The sequence below is a fragment of the Varanus komodoensis genome, unplaced genomic scaffold (genome assembly GCF_004798865.1).
Source record: "Varanus komodoensis strain SLA01 unplaced genomic scaffold, ASM479886v1 scaffold5, whole genome shotgun sequence".
Classification (NCBI taxonomy): domain Eukaryota; kingdom Metazoa; phylum Chordata; class Lepidosauria; order Squamata; family Varanidae; genus Varanus; species Varanus komodoensis.
In genome coordinates, this window is record NW_025336087.1 from 21,699,959 (window position 1) to 21,715,600 (window position 15,642).

The 15,642-nt window shown below is 37.9% G+C and overlaps 1 protein-coding gene across 7 annotated transcripts in view; it reads right to left on the reverse strand.

The window, feature by feature from the left end:
• The window catches only part of FAM172A (family with sequence similarity 172 member A), a 312,125-nt gene that overhangs the window by 255,744 nt on the left and 40,739 nt on the right, over nucleotides 1-15,642 (reverse strand). For all 7 annotated transcript variants that reach the window (XM_044446029.1, XM_044446032.1, XM_044446030.1 and 4 more), the window contains exon 5: nucleotides 8,813-8,878. In XM_044446029.1, coding sequence (XP_044301964.1) covers nucleotides 8,813-8,878 — 66 coding nt within the window. The remainder of the gene's footprint in view (nucleotides 1-8,812; nucleotides 8,879-15,642) is intronic.

Genomic DNA, 15,642 nt, shown 5'->3' on the forward strand with positions numbered 1-15,642 from the left:
TAAAATACTAACTGCAGTTTTGGCTGGCAGAATAGAATGAGTTATTACAACATTAAGCCAACTGTAATTTCTATTAAAATCTTAGTTTGGTTGTTGACCAGACTGCATTAAATAATGATGCATTTAATATAAGTGGTCTGTATTGTTATAGTGACTAAAACAAACAAAGCATTTAATGCATTTAGCAGACATAGCTGCCTTTCTCTCTCTAGATACAGAGAAGACTTTGATGATGATGATGATGATGATGATGAAAATTTATTTTTGCCACATTGAGAAATTTTGGTTTTCCTCCAGAATTCTAAAAATGGCCTAAAATTTTATATGAATCTTCTAAAACCAGAGCTGGAAGCAAAGGAGTATTATCTGAATTTCTTCTTGAGGGAGGTACGAGACAGGAATGTTCTCTTTCTCCACTGATATACATGTTTGGAACCCATGGTGTGTGTTATCAGACAAAACCTTTATATCCATGAATATGTGCTTCTTTTCCTTGGTCTGTTTTGGAATCTCTGTTTTTGAACCCCTATGTTGGATTGCACTAGGCTCTTGCCATATCGTGCCACCTCAGTTGTGGGAGCTAGACAGCTATGGGGTATGCCTTCATTAAAACTGTACCTTAACATATATTCACCTGCAAATTACCTCTATGAGGAAATCTGAATTTATAATTTGGCAAGAAAATGTTTGCTTGGCAGCCTTGGATGAGCAGGATGATTTTCAAATTTTGGATCAGCTTTTTAGTCTTGACAATTTTTTGCTACTCTGTGCTCTGCAGGCTAAATATCAAGTGTCATCTACGGCTGCATGGCAATACATGCAATTTTTAAAATCTTGGTTTGCCCCTGCTGCTTTATAACTTCAAAATAGTCTGTGTTGAATTGACTGAAACCAAAAAATTCTATTGGCGTACAATTTATGTTGATAAATGTTTAATGTCAGTGAATAAATATGATACACAGGGTGTCAAGCAAGAACACAGTAATGAACTGGAGTACCCTATATAGCCCAGCCAACAGAACGCATCATTTTTATCTATTTCACAAGAAATCCTGATTCTCAGGCTACACTTAATTCAGCAAAAATGATGTTTTAAGAACAATGGATGCCACAATATCTCAGGGTTTAATTAAATTTCCAGTTTTTGGAGGTATAATATTGCCAAACTTTCTCTTCCCCATATATTTTGGGATCGCCCAATGGCAGCTTCCTTTTGAGTGGTGGTAATAATTCAGATACATCTTGTAAGATAAAGGGTTTTTTAAATTAACTATTTTTTCTTTAATTGAGGTTAATTTAAATGTATTTTAAAAGGACTTTCTTTAATTGAGCATTCTTTAATATTTAAGGATATATGTGTTGTTTTGAACTACCTACCTAGATTCCTACCAGCTTGGAATCTAACACAAGGTTAATAAAAATTGATTTTCTGCACCCTTTGACAGCTAAGACTAATATTACACCACTGGAAAATAAAAGTCCACCTGTAATAAACCCAATGGGTGAAGGATTTAATTTCAATTTCTGAATTGGTAGCCTTTAGGCATAACCTACAAATTGATAAATGTATTCATATCTGGTGTGCCTTTGTCAAAGTGTATGCATAACTATTTTTTAAAAATGACAGTTCTCTTATATATTAACTTATAGGGATGTACAACATGAATGTAGCCAATGCTATGAATCTTTTTCTTCACTTAAATAATATTGAAATATTGTAATTTTTTTACTATTTCTTCCTTTTGCTTATTTTCTTGTGGCATTGTTTGGTTGTTCCTGTTTTGCACAATAAAATAAATAATTAAAAAAGGAAAATTAAACAGTGATGGGTCATACCCTTTGTCAGGATGTGTAGCATCCACAGCTCTTTCTAGTGGCCTGATAGAGAAGGTAGCCCAGTTCACCTTGAAAATTCTTGCAAGATTGACATCAGAACTATAGGTGTGTGAAGGGTTATAACCACGGCAGACCAGCTGGAGGCACAAGAGTTTCCATAAAATGATTCCGAGTCCTGACTGGGTTTTCAAGAACAACATGAATCTTTGTGATATCCTGATTAACAAACTAGCTAAAAATGGACTAGATGGATCAGGTGGACCATAGTTGACTACAGAAAGTGTGCTCATCAATGGCACCTTCTCAAACTGCAGAGAGGTAACAAGTGGACTACTTCAGGGTTCAGTCCTGGGCCAGGGCTCTTCAACACTTTTATTAATGACTCAGATGAGGAAGTTCAGGGAACAATTAGTACGATTCATGGATTATACAAAATTGGCTGTAATAGCTAATAGCCTGGAAGACGAAAAAGATTCAAAGTGATCTTGATAGGTTGGAACACTGGGCTGAGAGCAACAAAACAAAATTCAATAGGGACAAATGCCAATTTCTGAACCTAGAAAAAAAGAAACCAAATGCATTGTTACAAGATGGGGAACACTTGGCTAAACAACACTGCAAGTGAGAAGGATCTTGGAACTGCTGTACATCACAAGCTGAATATAAGTCAATGATGTGACGTAGCTGCAAAAAGGGCAAAAGCATCACTTCCAAACCACGTGAAGTACTGCCTTCCCTTTGCTTAGCACTGGTTAGGTCTCATCTGGAGTACAGTGTTCAGTTCTGGGCACCACCGTTTAAGAATGATGCAGGCAAGCTGGATATTTTTGACAGGAGGACAACAAGGATGATTCAAGGATGAAACAAAGCCCTATGTGGAAGGATTGAAAAAAGTGTGCATGTTTAGCCTCAAGAAGAGAAGACTGAGGGTGGATATGATAGCACTCTTCAAGTACTTGAGGTTGTCACAAAGAGGAAGGCCAGGATCTTTTCTCAGTCATCCCAGAGTGCAGGACACAGGTTCAAGTTACAGGAAGCCAGGTTCCAGCTGAACATAATGAAGAATGTCCTAACTGTTAGAGCAGTACTGCAAAGGAACCAAATTGCTAGGGAGGTTGCAGGTTCTCCCACACTAGAGGCATTCAAGATGCAGCTAGACAGCCATCTGAGAGGGATTAGTCAGGGACTATCCTCCATGCTTTCTTGTCTCAATTGCAGTGTTCAAATTCTGGAGCAGGTTGACTGTGTGTTTGGATCCTGGACTGTTACTGGATGTTCTTTCTTATAGACAGGTGAAGGCACTTATACACCAAGGTGAAGGCACTTGGTCAATTTCCACACCAAGGCTGTTCTGTCCGGAGCAGCTCAGGATTTTATGGCTTCCATGGCAGCCACGGGGCTGTCTCAACATATCAATGGCCCAACCCATGGAAGAAGTCACACTCTGGACCTGGTTTTCTTGATGGGGCAGGAAGAGGGTGGTCTGGAAGTGAAGAATTTGACTTTAACTCCTTTGTCATGGTCAGTTCACTTCCTCGTGAGGTTTAAGCTCAGGGCTGATCTCTCCCTCTGGAAGGGTACGGACCTGATTAAGCCAATTTGTCTTCAAACTGCTGTAATTCATTAAATGAAGTATTCACTAAAGGATACACATAAAAAGACACACTAGTGCCCAGTCACACTTTATTGACAAATTAGCATAGTGTATCAGTTATTTCTATCATGTTGAGATTGTACAAAGCAATTTGTATCTGAATTTGCCATTTACTCTGTTCACATTTCAAACGATCATTACAATGTAATAAGGGGCATAATTTTAATTTTATTTCTAACACCCATGTTAATATCACTGTTCATATGACACTGAAATTTTCAATATTTGTTTTTCATTGAGAACTATTAAAACATCCTAATTTGCACTGTCATTTTACGGAATGGCAATGCTTGGGTATATTTCTCCTTCCCATTACAGTTTTTTTACTTTGTTTATTGAATTAATATGTCACACATCCAAGAAGTCCTCAGAGAATTGTTTTAAACATCACAGACACGATGATTCAAAATTCCAATGTTTCAAAAATAGTGTAAATACAGTATAAGGCTACTGAAAAGCAGCCAATAAAGTAACTTAAGATTTTTTTACAAGTTCTTAAAAATGGCTGATTAAAAAAAAATTTGTCTAACTCAATAAGAAATGCTACACCAAATGTATAACTTTCTTCAGGAAAGAAGGTTGTAAAATGGCTTCTACTCAGAAGTCTCTACCAAAATAATTTTTGGCAAAGGCATGATTCAAAGTAAGGCAGCCCATGATGTTATTGCATGGTCACACTGAAAAAAGAAGTGGGCCAAGTTATTTACAGCTTCAAGAAATTAAAGATAACACTTTGAATAGTACCTGAAAAAGTGTAAGCTAGTGGAGTTCTTCCAACACCAGCATGATATATTTCTGGCTATTTAATCCTGCTAACAAGGGTGTTACTGAATTTTTTTTTTAAAAAATGGTATTTCCAAACACACTTCAAAAGCAGCTCCACATAGTGAGTTACAGTAGTCCAGATATATCACAGTTGCTAAACCACCTTTTTCAAAGAACATTCACAGCTAGGTATCTATGGTGACAAACCTGATAAAAGGGCCTTCAAGCTCTAGTTAGTCCTGGCTGCGCACCTTTTCTTTCAAGGGGAGTACAATCCTATCTGAACTACACAAGCCATACACTTCTAGACATTTGAACCACCTATTATTAGTTACTCAATCTTCCATGAACTCTTTTCACTGTTAACATAAAGTAACTTGAACTTTCAAAAGGCAACTAGCAAATGTGTTTAATAAATACATTTATCTAAACTGAGCTTCTATTTGGTCACCCTCATATAGTCCATCACTTCATATACAATGTTTATAGAGATTTTTAAAAATTATTACATTTATATCTCATCAAAGAACCTAAGGCACTTTATATAGTTCTCCTCTGCTTTATCCTTACAATTACCCTGTGAGTTAGGTTAGGCTGAGAATCTGTCACTTGTCCAAAGTCATCCAATGAACATGGCTGAGCAGGGACTAGCATCTATAAGTTTCAATCAACTACTGCACCATGCTAGACTTGTCAGCTTCCTTGACATTCTAATGTGCAGTTACAATACATTCAAACATTTAATGGGAATGATATGGGGGTGGTTCCCTTGGACCTCTCAGCAGCTTTCAATACCATAATATTCTTCTGGATAGGCTATTTGGGCTGGGTGTTGGCGCTATTATGGTACAGTGATTCAGCTTCTGCTTGGTTAATCTTCCAGAAGGAGCTGGAGGATAATTGCTCTGATCCCTCACACTTATGTAATAGGGTGCCATAGGGCTCTATTTATTCACCATGCTGTTCAAAGTCTATATAAAACTATTGAGGGAGGTTATCTTTGTGGGGGAAACTGAGATGTCAATAATATGTAGATAATACTCAATTCTATCTTTCCTTTTAATCAAAACAAGCTGAGGCAGTGGGTGTTCTGAATCAGTACTTGGGAGTAGTAATGGACTTAAAGATGCCAAATAAACTGAGACTTTGTATAAAATGAAATTTAGGGGCTACCGTTCTGTTAGGGGAGAACTTTAATTACCTTCAACCATTAAATATTTTAGGTTCTTAGGCATTTTGATTTTTTTAGGAACTAATGAAGGTCTATACAGATTTAGGAAAAAAAATCCTAGGTACTAGCATAAGTTTTGAGGTGTCTAAGCAACCAGGTATATATGGATTTTTTTGAGTGCTGCTGAGAGAAAAGAACAGTAGATGATTCAACTAAAATAAGGTTCTTTTCTAACAGTTTGACAATCAAAGATGTCTTTTATGTATGTTACTAATCAATGTCTCTGGAATGCTCTTATTTAACCACTTTGATACATGTTCAAAACCAAGAATATCCTATAAAAGCTTTAGCTATTCCCTAAGGAACTGCATAATGAAATATATCACTGCCCTCCAAGCCATATTCCAAGGTCCCTAAACTGTTACATAGAGGAAAGTTTAGCAGCTAGAATGAACATAGAACATCTTAAAAATATTTAGTTACATAAGTTATTTGAATGATCAAGCTCCACTTTCCTGGGAAGTGATACAGTGGTACCTCGGCTCACGAACGCCTCAGTTCACAACCAAATCGGGTTGCGAACAGGAATTTCAGAAAAAATTGTCCTTAGGTTGCAAACTCTGCACTAGGTGATGAGCGCGATCATGCCCATCCTCCTTGCACGGGTGCAATCGCGGTCATGCTTGGAGGAGGGGGAGATGGCCGCAATCATGCTCAGGGGGTGGGGAAATGGCTGCGATTGCACCCGTCTTCCCTGCACAAGTGTGCCCACGATCGCGCCCATCCCCCCCAACGCACCTGCAGTCACACCTGTCTCCCCCCCAAGCACACCCACACTTGTGCCCGTCTCCCCCCCCGAGCACACCTGCAATTGTGTCTGTCTTCCCTGTGATTAAAAAAATACTTGCAGAACGGATTAACCTTATTTACATTGAACCTTATGGGAAAATTTGACTTGGCTCACAACCAATCTGGCTCACGACCAGAGTCATGGAACAGATTAAGTTCATGAGCCAAGGTACCACTGCATTTACCTGAAAAGAGGGGTGGGGAGGTCAGCACTGAAACAACCCTTTGGGTGGGATAACGGGCTATGCTATCTAGCTGGTGCATGAAAATGCTGGTGATGTCTAGTTTTAATTCCATTTGAGCTTTTGTGAGCTTTCAGGAAGTCACTTGAGACTTGAAATGCATAGAGCACTGGACAAATCTGGGGCCACTGGAGCTGCAGTGCTGTCCATTGGGTGTTATGACAATGGAATTCAATGACATCAAGTGAAAGGAAGGTGACTGAGGCAGCTGTGTACTTTTGGCCATTTTCCAGCCTCAATAATTCTGGTGAGTTGCCTGCAGTCCTCTGTAGCTAGAAAGTCATGAATACCAGACCAGTTAATGGGAATGGTTGTACCATCTCTGACCTGACAGCTGAAGAACATGCTGACTTAGCTTCTATCATCAGAATCTTGTTGGATGAAGATGGGAGTATTAGCTTTCTGCAGGGTTCTTGAACAGTATCAAGCTTGAAAGGAGGGAAGTGCTTTGATCTATAGGGAGTCAGTCTTTCTGTTCAGATGCCCCATCCATCCATCAGGCAGTATGTCTGTGCCTAATCTTGGGCATCCAAGATAGGGTAAGAACACTGTTGCTGTACTGTCTACTCTGCTACCTAACTTTCTCCCTATCTTACATTACTGAGGTGACCTCAGTAATCTAAGGCAGAGAGAAAGAGAGAGTCCCAAGGATTTTTTGAGAGAGCGAACACCCCAAGGTTTGTGGTGTTGGTGGGCTTTTAACGCTCATGCCAAGGCTACCTTGTCAGGTGTAGTTCAGAATTTCACAGCCCCCACTGACCTATTCAGAAAATATTTGGCCCAACACATGCAGCAGGGTACATTTTGGATTGGATTTCCATGCTGGACTGCAAGATAATGTGGCAGAGAGCCAGTAGTAACAAGTCATTCAAGAGCCTTGAATTCTTCTGAACTGAAGATTCAACTTTGCTGTATTTTGTAGCACACTTAACTACTCTGTTTGGTCCAAAAGATCTGCACAATTACTCAAATGTCTCTTAAAATGCTTCTTTATTCCTTTTTGTTCACAGTATTTACCTATTTTCTTTCCATTAAAAATTGCATGTGGATCAGGGGTGAGAAGATCAACTAGGAAACCTCCAATTGCACTAAACTGGCAAGAGTTTTTAACTCCTGGTTGCTTAATGATAGCAGCAAGACACAGGGATATAGCTTCCTTATACCAAGTCAGATTATTCTTCCATATAGCAGTATTGGCAACCACCAGGGATTCAGGCAAGAGTTTTCTGGTCATGTTTGGAGATCACAGGGACTGAACCTTGGCCTCTCTACATGGAAAACATCTGATCTAGTACTGAAGCATTGTCCTTCCCCACTTCACTTTAAATTATACTACTAAAATGAGGAAAGTTTAAGATAACCAGGAACAGATTCTTGTGTGGAAGGGCTGTAAGTTCTTGTCACCTTTCGTTACTCAAAATAAGTTGTTGGACTCTGAATATTTTAATCTGAAATATATGTCTTTTGCATGAAACCGAGGTTGATAAATCTAGTTAAAAGAAAGAACAAAACAGATCCTACAACCCTGCAGTCTTCCCACTCCAATGTCAATATATCCATAGATTAACCTGGAGACATATATGTAGGACTGATAGCCAGCTAGCTTAAACATTTCACATTTTCAACCCATTACATATACTGGGAATATATACTTGAGAACTTACGTCAGAAGTCATGTATTATATAGGTATCCTATACAGGTATCCACTAACTTGATGACTTTTAATAAACAAAAGTTATTAATAATAAATATACATGCATAGAAATGGGTGCACAAATTATAAGATTTTTATACTCCTCACTCATATCTCAAAATGTGAAAGGCTAGTAGAAACTCTGAATCTCATACATTTATCTATACACTCCAGTTCAAACCAATAAATATGGTAAAATTTCCTCACAATCTGACTCTTGCACCAGCAAGCCACTCTCTCTGGATTTGCTTTAAATTTACTTATTACATACTTGTACCCTACCCTTCTTTGTCATATAATTCTATCCTCACAACAATCCTGTGAGGTAGGTCAGACTGACCTACTAACTCACCTGTGGTGATCAAGTAAGCATCATAACTAAACAGAAATTAAAATATGTTTGTTAGAAAAACAAATACACTTAGATTTCTTCAGCTCATCCATTATAACAGTTCATAACAGAATATATCCAAATTATCTAAAGCACATATGCAACCTTTTATAGATCAACACAAAGAAAAACCTTAATACAGAAACAGTAATTTAGTAATAGGGATTTCTACTTAAAGTGTTCTGAAAACATTCAAGATTTTTAACTTACTGGGACATATACTTTTTTCAAATGGCATTCTTCTTCCAGTAGTTCATAAACATATTTAGTGATGATCTGCAAGAGAAGACATTTGTGTCACATGAACTGTTCCTGCATTTATACAAGTTTTAATAAAAGAATTACATAATCAGTCTTTTGAAATACATGTGTATTTGCTCCATACAATTAGATTTTAAAAAATGCAATGGGAATGCCATACTGCCCCAATAAATATTTTTGTGCAAACATGTAGCATGATGGTCTGGAATTGCACTGCCTGCTATTGTACCCTAAAACTTACGATAAAGACTATATCATATATAATATATATTCAGAGATACAAGAATAGCTAAATTTGCAGAGAAATCCTTGCAAACATTTTTCAATAAGCAGGCCTCCTAAGCCCTTTTGTCACTGCAGGTCCAGTTCATATGCCACACTGACAGATTTTTATTCACAGAGACAGGACAGGTCAAAGGTGGCCTAGACAGAAAAAGAAATGTTCCTTGTCTTCCTTCACTCAGTAGGGAAACACACTGACTTCGCATTTTCTAAGTAGAACACAAGATAAAGCTGAGCAAAAGTTTTGGGTTCTGCTTGACGTCTTTATTTTTTATTGATTTTTTTCAATATAAGAATGAACAGTAATAGATTCAAATACAGTACATATGAGTCAATACAGTCTTTGTGATCACTCAGGATATATTTTGGTACAAGCAAGATTTTCTGATAAAGTTATCATTCCATATCATACTACATCACACAAGTATTCTCCTCAATATTAGCAGAAAGTTTGCAGAAAGAGATAGTAGCACTGGTTTTTGTTATACCTTGTTTATGAAGCCAAAGCCTTTGCAACTGTGAGCCATTCTACCACATAAACAGGTAGGCAGGTGCTACACCTCAAACAACTAGGATATACCATCCAATTAAAACAGTTCAGTTTTACACAGTGCCTTGCAGAAAAAATCACCACCCTTTTGACTCTTCCACATTTTATTGTGTTACAGTCAGGAACTGAAATGGGTTTAATTTGCACTGTTACCATTTGGTATATACAAGATTCTAGCTACCACCATGTTTCATTGTGAGGATGGCTTTCCCAGGCAATGAACACTTTTGACTCTGTCCCACACATAGCATTTTGCAGCAATGCCAAGTAGCTCAGTTTTTTTTCTCATCAGATCAGAGAACCTTTGTCCACATTTCTGTAGTCTCCTACATGCCTCGGTGCAAACACCAAATAATTTTGTTTCTGCAATGACTTTTTCCTCGCCACTCATCCATAAAGTTTCATTCTGCAGAGTGTCTGGATGATGGCTGTCCCCACATACAAGGTCTCCCTTCTCAGTTGGTAATCACTCAATCTCTCTAAGAGTTATCATTGGTTGCTTTTCTAATTAATGCCCCCTTTACCCCATGACTAAGTTTTGGTGGATGGCTTCCTCTAGGCAGAGTTTCAGTTCAGTCATATTCTTTCCATTTTGTAATAATGGATTTAACAGTGCTCTGGGAGATATTCACAGTGTGATTTTTTTAAATAGCCCAACTCTGATTGGTGTTTCTGCCCAATGTTATTCCAGATAGTTCTTCAGTCCCCATAATGCCATTTGTTTTGATATGCCCTCCAACAAATTCTGGGTCCTTTCACAAAAAGGTGGATTTAGTCTAAGTTCATATGGCATTAGAATTGTACACAAGTAGACTCCACTCAACTACTTACTTTTGCAAGTGGTCTGTTGCACCAGACCTTATTTAGGAAGGTTACAGCAAAAAGGGTGGATACTTATGCAACTAACAAAAGCCAGATTGTAACTTTTGTACCACAATAAAAATATTTTGCACTTTCACAGCGTTGAGTATCTTGTGTGCATCAAGTAGTAACAATGCCAGTTAATTCAGTTCCAGTTGTAAAACAACAAAATGTGGAAAAGTCAAAGGGGATGAATAATTCTGAAAGGCACTGTACCATCTGTGCTTTATCTTCAATGCATTTTCTTTCTCATGGATGCCATGGGGACCATAAAACATAGTGATACCTGTTGCTCTGTACTGATGTGCAATCCAGATCTCTTCATCACAACATTTTTGCTTCCTCTGCCTTGCCAATAATGAGGACATTTAACTTCTTAAATATTTTGCAAGAAAGCCCTTTGTTTCAGATTTTGTTCAAGTCAGGAAACTTTCCAATCTATTTACCAGGCGTACAACTTGTGTGTTTTTAGTCAGGGGGGATGGGAAATGAGGAATGTAGTGTACCTGAAACTATTGTATATCCTCTGATAATTGTTATCTGTGTTTCAGTTTTTGGTTGTAACCTCTTATATAGGTCAACAGGACTGTAAACACCATCCCTTCTATTTGGCCAACTGCTTAAATTATTCTCTAATATAAAAAGTAAATGACAAAAAATGAAAATCATAGAAGAAGAAGAAATCTAATGCTCACTTCATTCTTGTGTGAATCATCACACTCTTTAAGAAGGAATTATTTATTTCTGATTTTGAATATTTACATTGAAATGATATATACTTTCTTCTGGTCCGTATCAGCCACCTTTTTGAACTTCCTCATATAAAATGTTTGCACAGCATTTAGGATAGTTCATTTTCAAAAATAAAATGTGGAAATTGTCCCATAAACAGCTGGATCCACCTTGAAGGTTTGAAGGGGAAAAGAGGCAATCAGTTTAAACCCATCTCCACATCATTAAGCCCCATTTCCCCAATGGTCAGTATTCTAGTGTTGCTGGTTTCCTTTCTTATTGACTGCTCCAATATCCTCCTTTTGTATCACAAAGCCAGCTTAGATACTTATATTTAACACAATAAAAACTTTAGTTAAAAATCCTTGCCCTGATCTGCTTGGAAGAAGGGAGAGAAGACTCAACACAACACTGGAATTTCCAGTTTTCTTCCCTCCCTGTCCATCAGAATGCCACCTTTTCTTGTCTCCAAGATCACTTTCCTGACCCCAGAGAACATTCAGCTAGGTTCTTTCCATGCTGGCTGCAATAAGGAGAAGAGACAGAGCATTGTCTCCAACCTTGGATGTGGGAACTTGAAATATTTTAGGTCCATGGGATCACTCCTTCTATTACCTTTGTTTACTTCTGTAATATGCTGGTTTCAGTGTAGCCTATGACAAACATCTTTTTTTCTATTTGCTTCATTTTTTTTGTTTTGCATTTATTTCTTGTGCATGACATGGATACATCTGCATAAAAAGATGCAAATGTTTAATTTTTTTTAACTCAAAATTTCTTTTTCCTTGATGGTCCTTCACTGAGGTTATATTATTTCTTGTTGTTTTCCATCTCAGTTTATTAGCTAATACTTCCATAATTCTATTTACAAATTCATAAAATAACTTATTGGCATATTAGAAATAATTTGCCATCTGACTAATTTCTAATGAGTTAAGCTCATTTCTTTATTCATTTCACATCCTGAGTATGATCAGTTGTGAAATGCAAACCTGTGGGCTTCAAATTCCTCAGGGATGTTATTTAACTTGTATTTTGGCACTATGTTACTGTTAGTGTTTTTTCTTTTTAGCTTATCTCTGATTTTTGAAGTTAAGAGTTCATAGTCACAACCAGAGTCTGCTCCCAGCAGCAGGAATACATCTGCTTCCCATTACATAATCTATTTGATTTCTGTATTGGACATCTAGTGATGTCCATTTATGTAGTTGTCTCATCAGTAGCTTGAAGTATGTATTTGTGATGAACAGATAGTTAGTTTGACAAATTTCTATGAGTAGATCTGCTTCATTTCTTACCCCCAGGCCAAATTTTCTTAAAACATTTGATTCTGCTTTATACTCTGCATTGTATTAATCTAGGATTAGCAGCATGTCTTGTTTTGGTGTGCTAACCATTTCCTCTTGAAGACGTGCATATTTTTCCTTTCTTCTTCTTCTTCAGCATCTGTTGTTGGAGTGTACCCTTGAATCATAGGTGTGCTGATTGGTTTTCCATAAATTCTGATTGAGACAATTTGGTCAGGCTTTGCTTTGTAGCCCCTTACAGCCTGTATCAGTGGCTCTGATCCTCAGTATCAGAGCCACTCCATTTCTTCTGAGCTTGTCATTTCTGCATTAAAGCATTCTGTCTGTCTGATTGGAAATGGCCCATTCTAGTCCACTTCAGTTTATTCACATCAAGTACTGCAATGTTAGCCATTCCATTTCTTGCTTTAGTTTCCAGTTTGCCTTGATTCATGCGGCTCAAATTCCAACTGCATATGCTGTGCTGCACTGAATTTTTTTTCACCCCCATGCATTTCAAGCACTATGCTTCCTTTTGGCCTTGATCTAGTTGTGTCATTAACATCAGACTTGTTCTTTGCATTTGTATCTGTTCTTTATTGCTTCCCAGTAGCCAGCTGAGTGCCTTCCAAACTGGCAGTTTCATCTCCTGGTAATATTTCTTATTTCATTTTGCATTGTTTCATGAAAAGGTTTTCAAGGTAAGAAATATTGAGAACGGGTTTACCACTGCTTTCTTCTGCACAGTACTAACCAGAATTAGTTTGAGCATCACTGCCATTGTCTGTGAAAGATCTTCTGCCAATGTTGTGTTCAACTACCACTGCCAGTCAGCTGTCCTTCAGATGTTTCTCCACCACCATCATAATCAGACAGTTCTGCTTCTGCTGATGTGACCATTAATCCTGGAAAGGCTGGATGTATCTCAGTCTGGTGTCTCTGGAATGACCACTCCACCTTGGGTGACCCTGCTAGGAGACCAGCCAAGTTAGATAGTCTGGTCACTGGCGGCATTACTCTTGGGTTCTCTGACACTGTCAAACCCCATCACTATGTGAAAGTGCACATCCAAGAGGGGGATTAAAAACAAAAGCTAGCTATACAACTCTTTAAGGATGTTCACACTCTACCAAAGCCTATTTGAATTTTGAATCTAAAATGTTCAAATCAGATGAGCTGTAGGTAGCCATTCTGTTTGTTTGTGGTTTTGGAATACTGTGTTATGCACATCTTATCAGCTGCATAGTGGCTGATTTTCCAAAAGGACTGTTTCTTCTTTCTTGTGGACCATGGGATCTATATTCTCTTTTTAGCTGCAGCTGCAATAGCTTCATCTTTCTCCTCCTCCTCTTCTACACTCACTCATATTTTTTCTCTGACATTTGAATTCATATGGATCAACGACTCCTTTGCCTCTCAATGAGTGATTATTACTTTTGCTGTATCACCAAATCATGCTACGATTGCAAAGTGGCAATCCCAGCAATGTTTGACTTTTTGCGGCTGTTTTGTACAGTATTGGAAAGCTATCTGGGAAGAGTGCTAACTCTGATTGATTATAATAAAACAGTCTGAGCATGAGATAAGATAGCATCCTTCATTTTCAGGTTTGCAAAGGGATCAATAGCTCCTATACTTCATTGCTGTTCAGCAGGTAATTGTCTGAGATACCTTCTCTTTATATTTTCAGGATGTTTTGAGATCAGATATTACTTCTGGCATCTAATTAAATAAATAAATAAATTCAGGCTACACCTTACTCTTCCATCAGTTCTGCTATTCCTTGAAAGAAATATTGAGTCTGCAGCTATCATTTCCCAAAAACAACATGGGATTCTTCAAGCATCAGTTTGGTTCCTGATGCTATTCAATATTTACATGAAACCACTAAGTAGGGTCATCTAGAGTTTTGGTGACCTCCTTTTTATCATCGCATGTGGTAAATCAGTGCCTTGCTGAGTCCCAACAAGCCTGAGAGGTTCTTCCCAGAAGACCAGAAGGAAGATTATCAACCTGTTCTGGATGGGGTTGCATTCCCCTTGAAGGAGCGGCTTGGTTGCTGGGGATGTGGTTGCTTCGGGAGCCATCTTTGCTATTTAAGACTCATTGGTTCTCAGTGGCATGGAATGCTGTCTACCAGTTTTGTCTGGTGTCCTAGCTATGCCCTCATCTGGAGATGTATAATCTATGTTTTGGTAACCTCCAGATTACATTATTATAATGCATGCTATTTGAGTCTGCCCTTCAACACTATTCAAAGGTTGCAACCTCTGCAAAATATGGAAACTGAGACCACATCAATTCTGACCCACTTACATTGGGTGCTTGTATGCTTCTGAGATTGATTCAATGTGCCAGCTGTAACTTATAAATTTAAAAAATAAGGGGGAGACATTTATTTATTTTTTAAATGTTCTTATATTTTCTTTAACCTATAAAACATGGGACTGTAACTTGGGACTGCAATACTGAAAGAGTGCTGCTACTGACCTGAAGACACCCATTTACTCCAATGAAAATCTGAAGCTTCCTCTAAGTTCCATCTGTAATGGAGGGTTGAAAGATGGCAACATAGAAGGGATTCTCAATGGCAGGCATGGGACAAAACTGATTAGAATCTATCCCTCTAGCATTCAAGGACTTCCTCTCATGCTTGCTCCAGTCTTAGAAAGAAAATCACACTGGAGATGGCACAACTAGCAATCCTCTTCCATGTCAGGTGCAGCAGTACAAACAAAATTGAAACAATTATTGAAATTGTTTTTCGCTGTTTTACATTTTATATCCTGAAATGTCATGCTATATTTTACTAACTCATATCTGCTTGTGACTCACCTAGAGAGCTTTGGCTATTGATCACTATAGAAATAGAGTACCAATAAATACATGACTATTATTGTAGTCTTTCATTAGATTTTTTAATTCCAGTAGTAGCACTCCTGTTCTGAAACCCCCAATTCTTCAGCTTCATTAGCTGTTTTCCAAATCACATTAAGCTTGACAGCAATTTTGTCTATTTTTTCTTCAATCATTTTGAATACTTTAACTCACTGCTCTCAGAGGTTTTG